General features: G+C 46.0%; 1 protein-coding gene across 4 annotated transcripts in view; it reads right to left on the reverse strand.

Moving 5' to 3' along the window:
* GRIP2 (glutamate receptor interacting protein 2) overlaps positions 1–21,990 on the reverse strand; it is a 285,022-nt gene that overhangs the window by 15,365 nt on the left and 247,667 nt on the right. For all 4 annotated transcript variants that reach the window (XM_037385786.1, XM_037385784.1, XM_037385783.1 and 1 more), the window contains exons 13-19: positions 19,087–19,232; positions 18,419–18,499; positions 9,642–9,708; positions 8,714–8,859; positions 8,278–8,422; positions 3,735–3,874; positions 1,261–1,437 (exon numbers count right to left, since the gene is read on the reverse strand). In XM_037385786.1, the coding sequence (XP_037241683.1) occupies positions 1,261–1,437; positions 3,735–3,874; positions 8,278–8,422; positions 8,714–8,859; positions 9,642–9,708; positions 18,419–18,499; positions 19,087–19,232 (902 nt within the window). The remainder of the gene's footprint in view (positions 1–1,260; positions 1,438–3,734; positions 3,875–8,277; positions 8,423–8,713; positions 8,860–9,641; positions 9,709–18,418; positions 18,500–19,086; positions 19,233–21,990) is intronic.

Below are 21,990 nucleotides of genomic sequence, written 5' to 3' on the forward strand. Positions count from 1 at the left end.
CAGCCCATGGGTGACCCTGTGTGTCCTCCTCTCTACCCTACAGCATCCCTCTTCCCAGCAACACCAGCACACCACCACGCAGCCAAATGCTTTTACCAGGGAAGACAAGAGAGCCCCTGAAGCAAAGCTGCAGTCTGTGGATGTTGGGCAACTTGGCATCAGACCCACTCCCCAGGGCTCTGTGCTCAATTACTCATTCTCAATTTACTGGTAAAAGCAATTGCTTTGCTAAATCCAGTGTCCAACTTGTGTTAACATTCAATTAGATGGAGAAGGATTGCAGTATTATAAAGGCCAGGGGATTCCTCCTTAATGAAGCCACGAGTCCCAACTGCACTCCCAAATTAAGACTTCAGACCAACAGAGGCTGAAGGAAGACACAGGCATCATGGAAGAGACAGCTGTGCGGCGCTGTCCTTTCAACTTCTCTAAGCCTGAACAGAGAGAGCACAGGTACACACCTTCCTCAGCACACCGAAGGTGCTTTGCAAGAGAATTCCTGCAGCATCCCTCCCGGTTTTCACATTCTGTTCCAGACAGCATTTTTTTCACCAATTTCCTTTTGCGGAGGTGATTCAGGGTTTTGTTTTGTTTCAACACAGACTAGTACTAGTTTACGTCGCTAAATCTGAACTGGAAGAACTATTTTCCAGTGGTTTTCTCCAAGCAAAAACCTATTCCCATGACTAGAGCATCCTCCATCCCAATTCCATGTGTCTGCCAGAAGCCACAGCTGAATAAACCTGGCCTCAAAAACATGTGTTCATCTGATCCCTCACTAGAGAGTTAGAGATACTTTCTTGTAGTATTACCTTAATTATGTTGTTAAGTGAATGTTTCTAGTCACAAGACATTCTTGTGGATTTTAAAACATCCTGAAGAGGATTAATATGTCCTACACAGCCTCTCTGGAGAATTGAGCGAGCTATGGACCAAATACTCTATAAGACACGTGGCCAGCAAATACTTCCTCTGATTATGTGAATTATAAAGTGCTATAATGGTTTTGAAAATGCTGTGAACAGTATGATGCCATGTAAGAAGAAACGTGCCAATAAAAACCTAAAACAGACACATCAACTCAGAGCACCGCATGAGTGTATTCTAAAATACATTTTGTTCCTTGCTTGAAGCAAGAAGCCATACAAATGTGGTCAGACCACAGGCTTTAGCTCAAGCTCATTCTCCAGTCAGGTTCAGAGGCTCTGCCTATCTTCACCTTGGCCCAGAGACCCCGAAGACAAGACAACCTTGGCTTACCTTGGCTTCCATACCCAGCATCAATGCCAGAGCCATCCCAGGACTCCATAGCACTGTCCACGCTAGGAATTGTGGTGGAGTACATCTCAGACAGCTTGCTAGTTTTCTGGGAGTCCGTCAGTTCATCTTCTGGGTCACTCACTTCATTGATACTCCCCGACTTCTTGGGATAGGACTCTGAAACCAGGACATGCTGCTTTAGCAGGCATGAAGAGCAAGCCTCAGGGAAAGGCTTATGCTGACACGGGAGCAAGCCCAGGTACCGCAAGTCTTTTGAAGTAGCTGAGAAAGGCCCGTACAATGCAGTTGAAAGGATTTAATGCAGTAGCAGTACACTTATCTCAAGCTAAATCAAGAAAGAAAAATGCCTTTCTGAGTTTTTGGCACATGGAATATAAGGAGCAACCATGGGGATTTGAGGATTCCCAAATATGAGAGAGTTGGGACCTAACCTCAATTCACGAACACATCTTCTTGTGCTTTGGAAGCTCCCTCCATGCAGCCCTGCCCAGAGGAGTGTTGGCCTCTGCAAGCAATAGCCCGCAGCCTCTCTGGTTTCAGGGAGTCTCTTTTTTACTGAGAGCAGCACCTAGTCAGGGTGCTGGCTGCAAATGTGCTGTTACAAGCAGGTGTTTTAATGCAATTCCAATAGCAATGCAACCTGGTCCCGAAGTACCGCAGCTGAAGTTACAGCTCCCTTCCAAGGTTGTACAACCTTGTATCAATTCAAGGCTAGTCACCACCTCTCCAGAGTCTGCCACGCAGTCTCACAACACTGGAATTCCTGCGCCTGGTATCTTGAGGCTGAATTTCCCCTGATTAGTGATTGGAAAATGGAAAGCTGAATGTGGATGATGAAGCTCAGACCTTCCTTTTCATTATTTTAGTACTAATAGACCCTTATTATCATTGTATCAAACTCCCTTTCAGGCAAAAGCTATACAAGGAATGGTTTCTCAGCACAAGCATTTCTTTGTACTGAATATTTTAAAGTCCTCGTTGATTAGATGCCCTGTTAGCCATCCACACCCTGGATCTCTGACTCACAGAGGCTGGGATAAAAAGCCCTCTGAAAGTCTGCATTTGTCAGTGAGGACAGATTATTTTACCAGACAAAGCCCAGTGTCCTGAAAGTCCCTATTTTCCAAGCATTCAGAAGATTGCTCACCATGATTAACTCAAGATTACCTTGAAATTTCAATTACACCTGCTTCATTCTCAGAATGATTAACAAGTCTCCAACTGGCACTTGCATATCAATTATTTCAGCAAGCGACTGTGACAATGCTAAGTGTCAGCGGGGAGGGGAGCGGAAAAAGTGCTTCAGACCAAGGATCAAGACACTTGACTGCAGGGAACAAGACTGGGGTTTCTTGAAGAGGAATCAATTCCCCGGTTCTACCTCTATTTGCTAAGTCCCCACTCCCTGCCTGAGCTTCCTCCATTTGTAAAACAAGTGCATTGCCACACATTTTCAAACTGCTTTGAGGTCCACAGAAACGCCATGTTTCAGAGTGATGATACTTTTTCAGATGCAGGACAGATATCCCGTGAGCCACGCTTGCTGGGAAGAGCTTTATCGCCTGACTTCTCATTGCCATAGCACTGTGGGCCACTGGCTCGGTAGGTCCAACTAGATCTAGAGACTGCAGAAGCATGGCACATAAACAGACAGAAAATAATGGGCGTGGGGAGAAACAGAAATGCAGACAAAATACCCCTGCTACTTTCTGAACCTGATGAAAAAGCCTGTTTGTGATTATACAGTCGGGGAGAAAAGTTTCCATGTTTCTTGGTTTCGCCAGTCCCCCCTCTGTCCCCCCCAAAAGTGGCCTGCCTGTACTAAGTATACTTCTGGTCTTTGATATGTCAAGAAGAACAGTTTCAAAGTCACAGGGAGCTTGACAGGGAAATGAGGAGATCTTTAGAGTGAAGGTAGATGGTTTGAAAGATGATCTTAGGACCCAAACCCAGGAAAGGGGGCATGAAAGATTTATTGCCAATTGCTTTCCAAAAATTGAATTAAAGCTGGGGTGGGTTTGGTTTTTTTTTTCATGAATTCTACCAGCTCAGAGTTGCCTTGCTCATTTTGGTGAGTTATATTTTTAAAAAAACTGCACTATTTATTTTTAAAAGCAACTTCTGCTTCACTTCTGTGTGAAATGCCCACACAGACAGGGAATGATGGTGCAAAGCATCAATCTGAAAAAAAATGATCGCCAACAAACCTGTTGTCTAATCTCTTCCCAGTACCACAGAGAGCCCCTGGGTTGCCTTTTTGTTTCTCCTGTGAGTCAGAAGATAAAAAAACACCCACCTTTTCCCCCTGTCCCCCCATAACCTCGACTATGCTGCCTCGTCTCACCTTCCACAACACATGCAAGAAAACTTGCAGCAGCACCTGCTGCATTGCCCAGGGTCCCTGCTGGGCTGTGCCTTCACCCCCCCAGCCCAACCCAGGCTCCCCAACTCACTCTCCGACTGCTTCTTGATCTTCAGAGTGACCGTCTCTCCCGCCATCTGCAGCAGGTGAATGGCTTCGCTCAGCGGTTTGCCCTTGAGGCTCACGTTATTAATCGCTAATATCCGGTCACCGATGTGGATGGCTCCGGTTCTGGAGAGAAAAAGCGCTGTTAGAAACTTCAGAGAAGCAATTTGCCTCTGCGAGACAGGCCATTAAGTTGTTGCTCGAAGCAAGAGCGTATTAACTCTCAGTATTTTCAAATAGGTCTTGGCTTCCCCTTGTTATGCTGTATACCCATGAGTTCCTCTTCCTCACCACCACCAGGAATCTGGGCGTCCCCTTCATCTTCCACCTGCTCATATACATAGAAATACGCACAGTAACATATGCACTCCTGGGATCCCAGGTCCCTCAGGAACCGGCTGGGACTGCAGAGCATCTTACTGCCAAAACTCTTCAAAGCAAGGGGGTCTACACATGAAAACCACAAGTATTTCCAGTGCATGATGTCCACACGGAACTGAAGGGCTGGTTCACACTGACGGAAAGAAATTATGAGACAAACCTAGAAACCCATGGAAAAAGAAACAAAACCAAAATGGCCCAATGCAGATTGTGTGTGCGAACATGAGCTGAACCAGCTGCAGATCAGTTCATGACATGTTTAAAGCTCGCCCCTATACAGCTACACCACTGTGAGTTTCTCCATCATGACCAATGCTCTACAAGAGGTTACTGTGTTTTATTGCACAGCCACAGTCCAGCACTAGCTGCTGCTCTCAGCTAAACAAGTCCTCAGGCTTCAGCAACAGTCAGGAACAAACTAACAAGTCACAGCAATTCTCTCCGTTCTCCATCCTTCCCCTCTGTGTCTGCCCACAGCCAGGGGCTCACTTCACCTCTCCCAGTGTTCGCAGCAGCTCCGGGAAGAGCAGGCAGGATGGCAGGATGGGATGTGTCCATCGCCAGAGCCGGCTGCCAAGGCAGGAGCTCGTGCTCGCTACTGGCTGGACAGAGGTCACCACAGTCCCACTCCAGCTCCCTAACATCAACAAGGGAGAACAGCAATCCTCTTCGCCTCCAGCAGTGCCATCAGGTTTTGCTGTCAGGAACCTGTATGATCGAGGCAGGAGGAGATGCCAATTTGGACTGCAGTATCTTTTTGTCCATGGCCAGGTGCCTCTCTCACGTTACATCTCCAAATTGGACTGCTGCTCCTGCAGAACTGGAATTTGATATACTGTCACAGGCAAAACAGCTGTTTGCTGTGGCCCAAAATATGAAACTTTTGTAGACACACTGCCGTGAAATACCTGCTGTAAGGACATCAAACTGGGAAATGTAGCCAAACAGCAGGCAGGGCTGTTCAGTCTGCCGCTTCTGCTGGGGCTGATGCGTTTGGACAAAGCCATGCCGGCCCCACCAGCCACTAGGTGTCTGTCTTGTCCCACCCAAACCAGCCTGAAAACGCCCTCAGGGAAAATTTGTGCATTCACATAAATTATGTATCAAACTGGAACCGGAGTATTTGTCTTAAAAGTTTCATCTACATAGTCAAAAAAACCCCAACCAAGCCTAACTGCCAGCAGTTTAAATGCGATCCTTTGCTTGCTGCAGTGGTTCAGTGTTTGAGGTCTCCCACTGCAGCCCTGAACCCAGCATAGGGATGAGTCTCCTATCCGAGGCACCAGCCTAACTGCCCACCTCTGAAAACATGACTGCTTTGCAAAAACTATGAAAGTCCCTCGGCAGGGAAAAATACAGAAACAATTAAAAAGAAAGGTCACATTCAGCCAGGTGTTTTTCTTCAAGAGGAAAAAAGTAAATCAGAGTCCAGTCCTCTCATCCGTCCATCTCCAGGCACCCCTGTGAGGACAAGCAGACAGAAGCCAAGTGGGAGCAACAGGGAAAGCTGTTTCTAGCTAATGACCCTTGTGCCTCTCCATCATCACTGACAGTCTTTAATTTACTTCAAACACAAATCAGCCCAAGGATCTGCAAGCTCCATGTCCCTTCTTGCTCAGAGGACACATGCAAGAGCAGAACTGAGCAGCAGGTAAGTTGTAGGGTGCAAAAGGGGCTGCTGGTACTTTCCAGCAAGCACTGGAGAAGAGGTAGCCGCATGCACATGGTAGGTATTTACCTGGCACGTTGGCAAGGCCACCATCCCTTCTGCCCCATGCCAACATGGGTTGATGCTGAGCACTCTTGGACAAAACCTTTCTGCAGCCACCTCCACCTACTTGACCAGGTGGCACTAAAGGAAGCTGGGAAGGCACTCTAAAATGCAAGCAACAGCCCAGAACTGCTCTCGGAGAACCATTACACCTCGACCAGAATTGAACGGCATCATTCAGGCATACTTCCAACCCCAAGAAGAAGGAAAAAAAAGTCCCGTGGCCCAGGCTAAAGCCACTATAAGGCACTGAAGGAGGGGAAACAGAGACTAGCATGGGAGAGAGCCGCGGCTCAACACCATCCCAACAGCCTGAGCTGCCTCTGTAGGTTTCTATAAGATCAGACACGTACAAGGAGAAAAATGTTCAAGGTTAAGATAAAACCCAAGTCATCTGAATCTGGAGCCTTTTCAGCTTAGGCAGCCTGTCACTCGCTGTGATAGACGTGTGACAGCTCCTAGAGGACACCCTGCCTTCCCCATCGCCACGCAAGCAGCCCAAGCTGCAGTGCAGACCTTCACTTGTGCCTCTACGAGAGCAGCCAGTGCGTCCCTGTTATCAGATGCTGGGATCTGGTTCACCCTGTGCCAGTGCTGCTGAAACCTGTCCTGTGCTCCAGTAAAAGCCAGGCACAGATTTGGGTTTAAATTCTTGTCCTTCACAAACCTGTCCCACCTTCAGAGCCTGACTAAGGGCACTGTGGCACAGGGAATTTCACAGGGTAGTGATGGCAGGAAAGGCACAATTTAGGGTAATGCTAGGACCGTCCCTTTTCCCTTGACAAGGTCAAGCCACTCCCTTCTGTTACTCCCAGTAGAAAAAAATACACCTTTCCTGCAGGCAGCCTTCAACCCAGTGGTCCTCATCCTCCCTACAGGGAGCCAAGGTTACGCAGAGAAATCCCCGTGCTGCTCCTCTGCACAGGCACCGTTATTTGTTAGTCAGCTGCGGTGAACATGCAGAACGGCTCCATCGCTCTTCTCAAAAGGCTTTTCATTCCTTACTGCCTGCCAGCTCCTGATCAAAATTCAATAGTACTGCAGCACTTGCCTGCACTACGTTTCTCCGTGGAGCAGTCACTGATGTGTATCCGAGTTTGAAGGAGGAGCAGCCACAGCACGGCAAAGGGCACCGAGAGCAACAAGGGTATGAGGCTGTCTTCTGACACCTGACAGCATTTGGGCTTTCTGCCCTTTAACCTCTCTCATGCTGGGCTGCAGGTACAGTGCAGAGCTGCTATGTAGAAAAGCCTTGGTACTCTGTGAAAAGACTAAACCCTACAGTGGCAGGCAGTGATATAAAATCCCCAAAGAAAAGAACTACTAATAATTCAGTCCATCCCTCTTCCTCACTTCTCGGGAGACACTCCTGTTCTGCTTTCTGTACCAAAGGGAAGCAATGGAAATGTGCAGCAGTGTGCATGCTGAGAGCGCCAGGGACCCAATGCAGAAAGAGGCACTGAGCTGTTTTACAGTCCAGCCAAGAAGTGTGGCCTTGAAACAGAAAGACCAAAAGGCCAGATCTGCAGTCGAACCTCCCCAAGGTCTAGCACTTTACACCTATTTGTTCGAGGGTTTTTTGCTGCTGTTCTGCCTGTCCAGCAGCACAGGGTAAAGCAACCCTATGAGAAGCGTGAGTCAGGGCTGCTGAAACGATCTATTTACAAGTCACGGTTACCATACAGACAGATTAATTAAGATACAGTGTATGACTCAGTTCTACCTTGTATTCTCAGTAACGTCCTGATCCTTTAAATCCCACGCATGCCCATATAGTCAGACACATGCACACACAGAGTCAACCTCCCTGGTTGCTGAAGGTAAATCTGCACCTACGTTTATGCAGTATAAACATCTCCTGCTTGAGGCACACCAGCCCTGCACTGAGATACCTCCACATGTAACAGACTAACCGACCAGGAAGGATGGGTCAGAAGACCCCTGAGATCTGTGGTTTCAGCAGGACATGCCACTGTCATGGCTGTGAGCCATAATTTAGCAACAGGTGAGGTCCCGGACAGGAGGCTACAGTGGATTAGTGTGCAGGCTGGGCACTGTCCCCATGCAAGATGTGCATGAGAAACCACAGACCAGGCAGCATCTCTGCGGAAGTGGAGCCAACAAACACATGTCCCTGGCCACTGCACTCAGCTGACTCACAGGATCTGACTTTTCCAGCAGTGCCCTGCTTTGAGCCTCTCTCGCTGCCCTAACAGCACAGTCCCACCACCTGCTTCACAGCGCTTGGTACCTTCATAGCGCCTTTCCTTTTTAGCAGACTGAAACACCTAAGAAGAGTTTATGACAGCAGAGGAAACTTGGCGAAGTTCAAGAGCCCTTCCCACATCAACTCAACCCCTCTGCCCCCAAACCTCACCTTTCTGCCAGCCCTCGTTTAGTCAAGCCTGAAATGACGATAGGATCGAAAGGCTCCTCCGTCCCAGAGATGGTTATTCCCAAGGGGCCACCGTATCGCTTCAGTTCCACTGTGTAGATAATAGCACCGGTTGTCTCCTGCTCATCTGAAAGAGAAAACGGGAATGCTGAATTTTTTTAATTAGCCGTATAAAAGAGGTCATAGGAAAGACTTGAAGCATTTAGAAGCAAAAGCCTGAGGTCTTCAGCCATGCTCATACCAAAGAGTATTTTAACCTTCCAGACTCCATTTAAGGGCAGAATAACAAAAATAGACTATAATCAATTGGAAAGTGGTAACCGGACAGGCAGCAGCCCTTATCTTTGTTAGTTTGCACTACCTATTGGGAAATGTCATTACAGTGGACAGGCACCAGTTTGCATCAGGATTTCTGTACCAGAATTATCTTCATCCTTCCTAATCTTCAATTTGACCAGGTCTTCACACTGCCTTAAAATCTGCACAGCATCCTCCATTGAGCAATTGTCGAGTCGGATGTTATCAATGGCTAACAGCTTGTCCCCCGGTTCCAAGGTGCCAGTTCTACGTGGAAAGAAAAAGAAAACTAAAAGTACATTTGTATTTGCCTTTCAGATCCCACGACACATTCAGTCCTGCAGTGGCAGTGACAATATTAACTTTTTCCTGTCCTCAATCTTTTCTGGGAAACAACCCTGAATGGAGTCTGGCACAATTGCAACTAAAAGGCAGGAAGTTTGTGTAGAGTGTACGTCAACACAGAACACGGCAGAAGGATTAGATACACAGCCCGGGTAACCTACAGCACTGAAAAATGCCCCAAGTTTAACTGACAGGTAGTCTACCTTTTATGGAAACTCCTATATGAGCACTCCTAGAAATGAGTCCCCTGGCAGCACTAGCCTGGCTATGAGGTGTTGAGATCAGAGGTGCAGTCAATAAATGCTGAGTTATTTGCACAGTTCTCCACCGGTGCCCACAATTCACTCACTCCGAGTAGGAGCCGAGACATGGCAAACTACCTGATGAACCATGGCCCTTTACGGGATATATGAAGCCCTTTACCACATGCTTTTAAATGCTAAACATCCATCTCCCATAGGATCAGCAGACATCTGAATCAGTGCCCTGGCCGCCTTCTCCATTAGCTCAACTCTACATGCTGCAGTCCAGACAGTTTTTATTGCAAGCCCTTCTGTGGTCTAAGACACACCTCTAGGGTTGAGATCTTGTTGGATGCTGGTAAAATCCAGACCTGACTGCTACTGCCTGGGCTTTGTTTTAACTCTCGTTACCAGGCCAGACATTTTGCAATGGGTTTGGCAGCTGGGAAATTCTGCACTCACCTATGTGCTACGCTCCCCTTCTTGATGTCAGAGATGATCAAAGGCTCCCCAGGCTTTCTGCTTGCAGCTGCAAAAGACACACATGGGTATAAAGCTTGGTATTGAGTCTGCTGTCTAGCATGGGGATGGTTAATGGGGAGCAGGAGTCTTAAGGAAAGGGAATTTATATTCCTTTGGCAAAATGATGCTTCACGCTTGAACTCTGAAAGGCGCATCAGGAAAAAAAAAAAAAAAAAGAAGCAAATCCCTGCCAAAGTTTGTGGGTTGCCCTTTGCCCAAGTTAGCTAACTGCTTCCTTCAGATTCCTCCTGAAGGGGAGGACATGTGGTGTCCAGCAGGAAAAGGTGGAATTGCTCAGCCCCGGCACTGTTAAACACCCACTCACCTACATCTCTTGGCACAAGACAGCAAGTCAATGGCTGTGGCAACAGTCAGGCATTAGCACTGCTACCTAGGGAGTACCTAGAGTTCAGTGTGGTGGTTAATATAAATATTTCTGTGTTCTTGAAGTGTGCTGGGAAGTTTTCCAGGTAGAAAACAACCCAGGAAAAATCAGATAAAACATTGTTTTCCAGCTGGTTCAGCTTCCCAGGCCACTTCATCACACAACCAGATAAATCAGAGCTGGTCTCCACACTGGAGCTGGAAGGGGTGGTTTCCAACTCTTCTCTCCTGCCCGACCCTGATAACTTTTTCAGCCCACAAGAGATGTGAGTACACATCTCTGGAAGCATTTGTATTTTAAAATTTGTCTGCAAGACTGCTTCTCTCCTGAGAAATCCAAGAGAGAATTATGACTGAAAAGCCTCCTGACCTCTCTGCCATTCACACACCAAACATATGCCAAGAGCATCCTTTTCACGCCGCATTGCTCTCTCCTGCCTTGATCGTCTCATTTAAAGCTGATGGAGCTTCTCAGCAAAAACTGCGTGGGAAGGAAGAAACTCACAGCATCTGAACATATCCAGTGCAGGTCAGAGATTAAAATATCTGTAAGGTATATGGCATCAACCACAAAGAGATCCACCTGCCTGAACAGCAGTCAGAAAGCCCCAGAAAGTCAGACGTAAAGAAATAGGTGCTTCCTCTCACCAACCCCTCTGCTCTAGATTTTTCTGTTGTTTGCATTCATTTCTGAGCTTTAAAAACGTATGTGCTAACCCATCACCTTCAAGGATACCCTCTCCCAGATATAACTGAACCTTCTGTACTGAACAGAGCAAAAAGACAGCCAATCTCAGCCAGAGCAAGGGCTGAGTATAGAAGTTCGGTCAGACAGTGAGAGCAGAGTGTGGCTGATTTTGTAATAATCACAGCAATGCCACTGCTGAATGATAGAGAGCCTGGAAGAATTATTGAGCCAGATTGTTTAGTCTGGACAAAAGGAGGCTCGGGGGAGACCGTATCGCTCTCTACAACTGCCTGAAAGGAGGCTGGGGTGAGGTGGGGTCGGTCTCTTCTCCCAAGTGACAAGCGACAGGACAAGAGGAAACAGCCTCAAGTTGCACCAGGGGAGGTTTAGGTTGGATATTAAGAAAAATTTCTTCACCAAAAGGGTGGTCAAGCACTGGCACAGGCTGCCCAGGGAGGTGATTGAGTCACCATCCCTGGAAGTATTTAAAAGACATGTAGATGTGGCACTTAGGGACACGGTTAGTGGTGGACTTGACAGTGCTAGGGCAACGGTTGGACTTGATGATCTTTAAAGATCTTTTCCAACCTAAATGACTCTATAATTTGCCCCCTAGCTTAACTAGAGCCTGGTGTCAGGCAATTTTGGTCTGGACACTCACATTCAGATTGCGGCCGCAGGTCAAAGAGAAGTGGATGGGTTGTGGAGACTCACCAAGGGTTTGTGCCTGTGTTCAACCTGCCCACAGCACGACCAGCCAGCAGACAGACTGACACACACCGGGCAGAGCTGAGCAGTGGGACGGAAGATGGGGTGCAGCAGCTAAAATCTACGCAGAAATCCCCACTCTGATTGAGAAGGCCACACACCATGGACTAACAGCACAAGGTACAGAGACATAGCACCCTGTTATTACTATTTCTGTTCTCTTTTTCAATATAGGAGATGTATTTACAGCTGAGAGAGGGGTAGAAAGCAGTGGTCCGAGTGGCAGTGACGGGAGACCCTGTTAGCACACCCTGAGCCCTGGGTCGGGCTGGCATCGACGCATATTTAATCACACCCTAGCCTGGTTCTGTCAAAACAATCCAGGTTAGCAAAAATAAGTTTTCACTGCAAGGTTTGTTTACTAGTTTCAAAGCAGAAGCAGCATGACAGAAAGGGGTTAGGGAGGATCTCCATAGCCCTGGTGGTGCGTTGGGGATGGCTGTCTCTAAACCTGACCCAGCCACAGCTGGAATGTGTCCAGAGACCATGAACACTCAAAAGAGCAAGGGGGGTGGGGGGAGAGGAAAAAAAACCCCACAAACCAGCAAGTATAGACAACAGCATGCCTCAAGCTCTGCAGAAATGGTGTTATCTCAGTGTCTGCCTTAGAAGCCCTGAGACACCCAGGGGGATCCTGCCCGCAGTCAGGCTCCAAGCAGAGAGCGAGACCTCGTCCTTCTGCAGCTCCACAGTTGGTGTCAGCACAACTGCCCGCATCAGAAGCGAGGGTGACAAACTAAGTGCTTTGTCCATTAGGAAACAAAGCAAGTTTTAAGGAAAAATCATTCTGGATCTGTGGGTTTTTTGGAAGTTGTGCTTTCCAAACAGATTTTCTTGAGACTTTAGTTAAATGGAAGAGCCATGTAGAACTGCATAGAACTGTCCCTACCACCACAGTACCCAAATTTTAATAGATGATAGCTCTCTGTTTTAAATGAACAGCATAAAATGGAAAGGCTTTATAAAACCATCATTATTAGTCAGCATCTACAAATGATTAGGGAGACTTAGTGAATAATTATTCCCTCTCAAGAGGTATAAGATACAAAATTAATATAATGAAATCTCAAAGCACAGAACAGTCACTTGCTGTTCGTTTAGTAACCAGTAGTTACTAACTTGATTAATTCACCTTTGGTACCCCAAAGCCCTTCCTGGAGCCCCAGCAGAGTGCCCAGCTGGGCTTTCCGCCCATCAGCTGGAACCAGGCTGCTCCTGACTGCCCCAGCCACCATGGTACCCACATCTTTAACCGTCCTGGGCTGCTCACACAGGGTGACAACATGCTTCTGTGTACCAGCTGCCTGGCTACAGGTGAGAGCTCCACTTTCACTGAAGTAGTGGCTCAGTCTAGGTCAGAGGCATTAGCTATATAGATCTCTAGTGAGATTTTGGATAAACCATTTCTAATTTGTCTGCACTTAAAAAAGCCCTTAAATTACATTATTATTTTATTAGGGCTGTGGTCTTTGGAGTTCAGATACTTGCACAGATGAGCATAGCCTCTTTGTCCATTCATTTCTGCTGTCGATGTCCTCAAAGGACATTGCCTTGGTAACTCTGCTGTAGGAAGACACGGTTCGGATGCCCAGCCTTGCCTCTGGGTCTTGCTTTCCCATTTGTAAAATGGAGATGGCAGCAAAAGGAGTCAAGGGAAGAGATGGATCACGCCACAGAGACAGAAGCTGGTGTGCAGAAACCCATGATCTCTCTTGGCAGGTGCTCTGCTTGTGGCCTCCATCTGCCAGGGCAAACCACTTCAGGTGGAAGTAGGCTCTTTTTCAGATACATTTGTATTTTTGGTGGGTTTGACAGTATAAAAAAGTTTAAATTTGCTCCAGTGGTCCACAGAAAGCTCCATAAATCAACAGCTGGTCAAGGTAGAAACGTGGGGTGGGAGAGAAACTCAAAATGAAAACACTGCTTGGCAGCGGTGACAGGGCAGTGATAAAAAGGTGAATTGATCAATACCATTATTTACTTTTTATAAATTGCTTTCAGTCTCTCGCTACCTCTGCTGGGATTCTGGCTTGCTCGGTGTTTACTCTGTGATGGATGACAAGGCTAGAAACACATGTCCAGTTTGTGTTTTTAATAGAATGCATAATGACCCGTATTGGTAAATTATTCCCCTCCAAGGAGCACAAGCACATATCTCACACACATCCACCCATTATAAATGCCCTTTGTTATTGACCAAGCCAAAGCAGCACTCTGCCAACGTGTAATTAAAGAAATTTTAATAATGCCATAAGAATACATTTAAGAAAGCAAGCATTTATAAACGGGAAAGAATAAACAAAATCAGAAACCCAATAATCTCAGGATAGCTAAGGAACGAGGAGAGAAATAAAAGCAAATCAGAATCGATTGCAAAAAGCAGCAGTGAAAATTAAATCCCCAGTACCCAACTTCTTCCTCTATCATTCATTAGTTTTAGCAGCAGGTGCATGAATTATCAGTGCCTCCAGCAGCGTATTTGCCCCACTGCAGATCTATTGCCTTTCAAAATCTGGTAGCAAAACCGGGACAGAATATCCCACTTGGGTAACAGCACCAGAGTGAATCAGCTGCAAATCTTAGCTGAATCCGCAATGCTAGCGAGGGGGCAGCACGTGTGGCTGCCAGGCACGCTGCCACTTGCAGACACACTCTGCTGGGCCGGTGGCATGGCCCCGGTTAATCCAGTGCCAGCAAAGCTACACTGGCTTGGCTCACAGATCCATCTTCTCGCTAGGACAGTGACTACACTACTTAAGCGACTTAATCAAAGTTGTCTATCTACCCAAATTCCAGTTTTATCACCCAGAAGCAGATATACTACCTATTCCTTATCTGCAGTACTTCATGTCAAGGGCACAGGTATTGATTTGTTGAGATACATAAAGGTAATTTGATAAACATGCTATAAAAAGCATTAATGCATATCTAAAGTGAATGGTGATTTCAATATTTGTTTAAACAGCAACAACAACACACCTGTACCCTGCAGCAAATTTCACAACTAGCCCTTGGAGAAGGTATTTGAGACAGACCAAAAAAACCCCAAACAAACATACCAAAAAAAAAAAAAAAAAGCACCACAAAAAGCAATCTTTTGTGTAATCAACTATCATTTTCCAGAGGCTAAAAACAAATCCATATCTTATTTTAAGATGTCAGGTATTGAACCTACAAGAATACACAACTATTAGCTTCTCGCTGCTGGAGATTTTAATTTGTAAGAGATTTACAGAAAACCTACAAAGGCATAACTGTATCATTAGAACGGAATACAGCCAGCAAGATCAGAGCACTTAAGGCATGTGTTCTGCTAATGGAGATGAGTTGTTCAGGCTAACAAGAGCCAAATCTTCACATCCATATGTCAAAAATCTCACTTTGCACATCTTTGCATCCCCAGCATTCCGAGCACCCCAGAGGTCCCTGCAGACAAGTGAGCTTCACAGCCCACACAGCTCCTTAAGCCACGCCGCGCAGGAGTGCACGCTTGGCTCTTCAATCGGAGCAGCTGTTCTACAAACAAATGCAGCCCTCTCCCTGGGACAGAAACTGAGGCACTGGAGTGTGGATAAAATGACAGCAATTTTGCTGGCGTCTTGTCCCTTCACCCCTGGACAAAGCCCACGGAAGCAGTGCAGCCAAGGCAGCTTTGGTGTTTTGCTTTGCTAATTTTCATTTAGCAAATGCAGGAGACTGAAATGAGGCTTGAGGGCATCAAGGTGCCACAGAAATACAAATCAGAGTCAGTGAGAGACTCACCCCTTGGGTTTCCTATTCATCCTTCAGGGAACAGAAGTGGAAATAATGCTATATGCATATATTGACATCATGTGTCTTAATTTACTGCATCCCTTTGCCATGCTGTGTTTGCGCAGGAGGAAGAAACCGTTCTGCACGCACAGACCACAACCAGGGGCTTGCTCAGCCCAAGCCTTCTCTTTCTGGAAAACCTTGAGACCTCGGAGAAGATGAAATGCCCTCAGCAAACATCTGCCCCTCACCAGGAGCAAGCACACACCCCCTCTATATGTTCATCCCAGGACTAACAGCACCTGCCCTCATACAAAAACCTCCTGGGTTTTCAGCCCTTTTATGAGGCTTTCCAGCAGATTTATGTTTCCTCCTGCAGTCAGCTCCATTACACGATTTCTTCCAACACATCCATCAAGAATCTTGCTCTCCCCCCCTTTATGTAGCCCATCTCCCGATTAGCTCTGAGAGCCACAGCACAGCAAGAACTTGATCACTTTTATTTCTGTAGTGCTCCTCTGATGAGGTCGTAACACTTTCTGCCCACGTAAGAAGGCTGTGGCAAACCTTCCTAGACAGAGGAATTAACTACAGATGTGCCTGCTGAAGCCAAGAGGTAAAACTCAATGAAAGCAACTCATCTTTCACCCACAGTGTAGCTGGACCACAAGGTTTATGAACAAATCCATTTCTGTGGCCACATCTACTGACCCATCCAGCTTGTCATCTATTTAACCTGCCCCAGTTTTACAAAGTAAGGAACAGGAATCAATGTGAGAGGCCAGAAAACCAAGTCCGCTACTTTGAAACAGTAGTTATGTGCTTTTCCGCGGCAAAAGGGAAGTTGTAAAAGCTTTTTTCTAGCTCTATACAAGCATTCAAAACAGCAGAAATGGGAGGAACTGAGCAAACCAGTTATTTTTACCTTTTCCCTTGCTGCTTGCATCACGTTCCCACATGCACGTCATGTCTCTGCAGGAGGTAGTTACCGTAAGGCTGCTTGCTTTGGTTTTAATGTTTGAAACTGGTATATTTATCTGCCTGGTCAGAGTCAGAGTGACAAAATCATGATCTAATTTGCTAAGGGTCATGTGGACATAGGCTTATACAGACTAATATAGGGAAACAGAATTAGGATTCAACTAGCATTTCATCCTTGCCACCACATTTTCTGGATGGCTGTCTTTTGCTCCATTTGTAAATATAATTTTGGCTTTGACTCAGCAAAGGACTGAAATACATCTTAAGTTTATGCATATGCATTACTTAAACAATGTCCTGCAAACACGTTCAACAATCAAAAAGATCAAATCTATTATATTGTTAAAAAACTGCTTTGTAGTTGGATAATGGGTATCTAACTATTTAAAACTCAGGGGTCAGTTTCTTTTTATTTAGTGGCGATTTCAAAAAAGCGTGTGAAGTCAATTTTTTAAACAAATCTCAAATGAAAACATTTTCAAAATAAAAATATGCTTGAAGTGTAAATGCACATCTGAAGATGATCTCATATAAGTGAGACTCTTCAAATAAAAACTAATACTCTTGCCAGCAACTCCCAGGTTCATTTTGCTCTCCAGCCCCAGATACAAACTAAGCTTTGAAGCCTAAATGGGATGAACCCTTGGCCATGCTCAAGCCAGAAGATTTTTGCTGCCAGATCCACTGTCCTAGGTTGCTACCCGTGAGTGCAGCGCCAGCGCAGTGGGCAGGCTGGGAACGCAGCACAGGCTGGGCTGCTGCACCGGACCCTCCTCGCCCATCAGTGAAATGTCGTTACAGGTACCCCACTGCTTTCGGAAAGCCCTTTGATGTCTTCAGGCAGTAACTGCTAGCAAGCCAAATGTTAAATACTGTGCTGTCATTTCTCAGGATTAACCTTGTGGCACAAATAGGAGAAGCTGGGAAGAGGGAGAAGAAATAACACAGGGTGCAAAGCCATCATCCTGTCGATGCTCAAGTCACCCCTGAGAATCACCCCACTTAGACCAGAACACCTCCAATTAACTCACTAACTAATGCTGTAAATGCCAAGAGGTAATTGCAAATAGCTTATCTATTTTAATGAAACCTAGTTTTAAAGTGTCCCCAGCAACTCCATTCCCCAGACACAGCTGGGTCTGCACTCCTGAGGGCTTAGACGCAAGATCCCATTACTGCAGCCTCACAAGCTGCTTTGTTTCAGCTGAGAGGTGATGGCAGCCTCTGGGCATGGCAAATCTGAGATGATTCAACTCAGTTTACCCAGCAGTGAAAGAGGGATGAGTGACGTGACACATGCTTACATTTGCCATAAAGGAAAAATTCACTGACGCAAGGCGTTAACAACACCCCAAGCTAGCCAGAAATTCAGGATGGATCTGCCTGTATCGTCCCCTTACAGCATCTTCTCCAACAAGGCCAAGAGGTCTTTAAATGAAAAATACACTTCAGAAGAGAAAGATAATTAATCAAGAGTGTGCAGAGAAGAGAGAAAAGAAAGAAGAAGGTTTATGTCTTGTCCTCTCAGTGCCCACCAAGTCCTGGCACATGCACCTCCTCCTCCGTGGATGTGGTTAATCAACACAACAAACCCCAGCAAAGTCTGCCCAGCACCCTCCTCTCCTTGAAGTGCCTCCCCCCCAAGCCTAAGGCCTGCCACCCTCTTCATCTTCCTCTTTCTTTTGGCAGTTTCCCCTCTCCACCCTTCAAGCTGTGAGCTCACCTGACACTTGCTCTCCTCCTTCCACCTCTCCCTGCGAGGGTCCCACCAGACCCAGGCAATTTTTTTTAAAAAAGAACATAATAACAGTGTCAGCAAGGAAATAAAAATAATATTACTAGTATACTGTATAATTATATACATATAATATTATAAATGTCTACAATATTAGCCTGTGACACAGACCAACTGATCAGCTGAGACGCATCCTTTGCCTCTATCCTTCACGCAGCCACTTTTCTCTGCGGCTGGCAGCTTGTGGAGGCAGGAACCACACATCTAATTTGGTTTGGGATAAATCACAAGCACTGTGAGCACTACCAGGACACCCCACGTAATCTCTCTCAGCTGGGCCCCTCTGATGTGCCAGGGTGGAAAGCAGTGGCTCTTGCAACTGCTAGTGCAAGTCTGAGCAATACTTACAGCTGATTGTAATTCCAAGCTCTACACCTCTTTTCTTGGGCAATTTAACATGGAAAGTACCGCTGCTGGGTATGACAGACTCTGTAAAACCAAAAACAGACAAAAAAGAGGAGAGGAGGAAAAAAGAGAGTTTTCAGTTGCATGGATGGTTTCTTTGGGTTAAAAGGTTAAAATTTGGATTCTCATTAAAAATACATGCTCTGAACACCAGGTGAAGTGCTCACATCACGCTGTATTTCAAGATTGAGGCAGCTCTGTCAATGTAAAAGGAAAAAAAGTTTCTTTTTTTTTTTTTTTTTCTTCTGAATACAAAGCTGCACTTTAACCCCAGCCAATAGCTTTGGCTCCCTCCTTCCTTCATGGCTGTAAATTAATATCAATATTATTCATATTAATGGCCAAATACTTAAAGCACATGTGGCCTCTTCATCGAGTCCTTAGGCTTATCTCACACAAGGCATTTATGAAAGGATCACAAGAAAGAGCATCCACCTTGGGGCACATTAGAGAACAAGAAATGGAAAAGGTCCTCACATGGTCTTCCCACTCTTCCCTCTGAGCTCTCACAAAAACCTTGTGTATTTCTGTGAATACGCTCCCTCCTATGGGTTAGCAAAGGCACTAGCAGAGCCCTCCTGGTAGAAGCAGCAATTCCCTTGGCAACATACCTGCAACATCAAATTCTATCTCCAGCACCACTTTGTTCGTAAGCGCGGCATCACGCAAAAGCTGATTTGCTTCCTCCATAGTCCCATCCTCAGTTGCAATGCCGTTGATAGAAAGGACTCTGTCTCCTACTTGTAGCAACCCACACCTGCAGTCCACATCAGGAAAACAGGGAAAGAGAACAAGGAGGCAAGGTAAAAGAGGAAAGGAGGAAAAAAACCCACAACCCCACAACCAGCCATGAGTTACTTTTGCCAGGCAAATTTGTTACAAGACACACAGAGTTGTGACAAACCCTGCCGAAGTGGCCCCAAAGAGAAGATAACTAATTCTGCAGTGCCTGTCCCAGTGCCGGGAGCCCCCTGGAAGGTCACAAGGCAGCCAACTCCTTGTGGTTTGCTTAAGTTCAAATACACTTTGCTCCTAAATAGCCATTTTTAGTCACATTTCCTGCAATTTCCAGGGAAAAAAAAAAAAAGTAACCCTCCCCTTCCTAAAAGTCAACACCACGGCCAAGAGACGAGTGTGATACACAGGTGAGAAAGGAGGGTATGTGCCCTCCTACCCTATCTAACGGTATACGGCTCTTTCCATGAAACCCAAACTAATGGCACTGAAAACTGCAGATTCCTCTGCTCAATACATGGCTAATACCGAAGCTACAATCCAGTGAACTCACTGAAATGTCTCAGCAAATTGGATAATCACTTAACCCTTGTAATTTCATTTCTGGAAGCCAAACGTACACTGATACAGTTTAACTGCCTTGAAAGGCCAATCTTACCCCGCTGCGCTAGCCCGCCAGTATAACCACAACTGGCCTTTTGGGGTTTCTGGTTTAGACCCACTTTCACAAAGAGCAGCATCAGCAGGTTTTTTCAATTTGGAAGAAAAACAGTGATGACAAAGCTATGATAGAGATATCCTGCTACGGCATGGTTTGTCTATTGGGAGTCCCCTTCATTTATAAGCAAGGTTTCCTCACACATGAACCACTACATTCCTACATTCACTATCCACACTCGCTTTTTTTTTTTTTTTTCCTAAATATACTGCAATGCCAGCAAGACAATCCTCCAAATTATCCCTCACAGCTAATTTGAGCTGAACCATGGCTCTACAAAATCAGGAGTGTAGTCTTCCCTGTGACTGGCCATGGGCAATGGCTTATCTTCCTTCTCCTCCATACCCTTCGTCAGTTGTTCACTATCACTGCATCTTTTCAGATTTTTCACACGTCACCCCTCTGTAAGGCTGTCCACTTGAGCAGAGCTTGGGAAAACCTCCTTCATTCATCATTAATGCAAGCTACAGAGTGGTGTCCAAAGTAAGTTGTGGGTTATGGGAATAAGTTTGAGGTTCACCTCAACATTTGCAGTGATTTTACCACAAACATTTCCCAGAAGGCATCAGTATCCTGTTTTGAGCCTCCTCCAGAGAATCTTTATTCCTTTCCTGTTTAATGATCAAGCACATTCTTCACCCTCTCTTTTCTAGTTGTCTGCTTCCACTGATACTTCACAGAAGACAGCTTGTTTTTTCTGATCCTTCCAGCCACTCTTCATCACTCACACCCAACTCAATTGTAAGAAAACATGGTACCACAGCTTCAAGGCACATGAAGACGACACCAAAGGCAATGGCCACTGGCTGTATTATTCACCTCCAAGCAACAGGGCGTATATGAAATGCCAGGTTATCAAGAAAAAATACACACATCAAAATTCAAGAAAAATGGACCAGCACAACAGCTTTTGCTGGTGGCCCATCAAAAGCTGAGATAAAAGTAAGTTTGGAGAGAGCCTAGAGAGGTTATTTTACTGGTAAGAAGGTATTAAGCTTGCAGTATATTTGTACTGCTGCCTGCGTTCATGCCATCCATGGAAAAACGCGGGCTATTTTATGAGATGTAAATTCAGAACGGTTTGTTCAAGGAGACTGGGATTAGGACAGACAACTCCATGGTGTACAAACGAACCTGCCCTTGCAAATAAATTCCATCATGTTGAACTGCAGTCCTTTACTGGACTTGTGGCCATGCAGCCACATAGACACACTTGGAAGTAACAGCTTATAAATATGGAGATGCCAAGGAGTACAACAGAGATGCCTCCTCCAGCACCAAGAGCTCTCTTCCTATGGCCATAATGCACCTTTCAGAAAGGAGGTATCCACATCTGCATCCCACAGACATCACTGTCATTTCAAGGTCACACAAGGACACAATTTTGGCACCACTGTTTCAGTCACATGGGCTGGGAGATCATAGGATGCTTTTACCCAGCAACAAAGTAAACATTTGCCACCTTTCCCACCAGAGCTGCCTTCTCACAAAACAACTGTTCCTTGTGTTTCTTCACTGACGATACAATAGCTCTGTTAGGTCAGAAATTTTTATTTCTTTTACTATTAGTCTCAGTCAACCATGCTTGTTTAAGCCCTGGCCTTGCAGGTTTATAAAAGTTTGTGGACTGAAGCCGCAACCTTATGGCTCCCTCCATGAGTGCAAGGAGATCCGACGTGCCTTGTTAACCCTTCAGAATAATTCCAGAGACACCAGTTTCCAGCTGTCACGTGCCCGTGTGTTAGAGGAGCAGGGCCGAGGGAGCCAAGGGTCCTGCAGCCCTCTCCTTGGCTCTGCTGTGGGATCCTACATGAACCTTTTCAGACAGCTTTCCCAAGGAGAGAGCACTTGTCTCAGAGGTGCACAGCCCAAAGTGCACAGTGCAAAGTGCTTTGCGATCATGGGAGAAGTGCTTTAAAATCAGAAACAAGAGTATAGGCATCTCCTGGAGACAGCCCTATGATGTGTTGGAGTCCATGACGGGAATGAGTCTCCCTGGGGTTACAGAGATTTGCATTTTGTCATGACTCATTCCTCGGGCTCAAAGACAGCAACAGAGCAG

This window comes from Falco rusticolus, chromosome 4 (genome assembly GCF_015220075.1).
Source record: "Falco rusticolus isolate bFalRus1 chromosome 4, bFalRus1.pri, whole genome shotgun sequence".
NCBI lineage: Eukaryota > Metazoa > Chordata > Aves > Falconiformes > Falconidae > Falco > Falco rusticolus.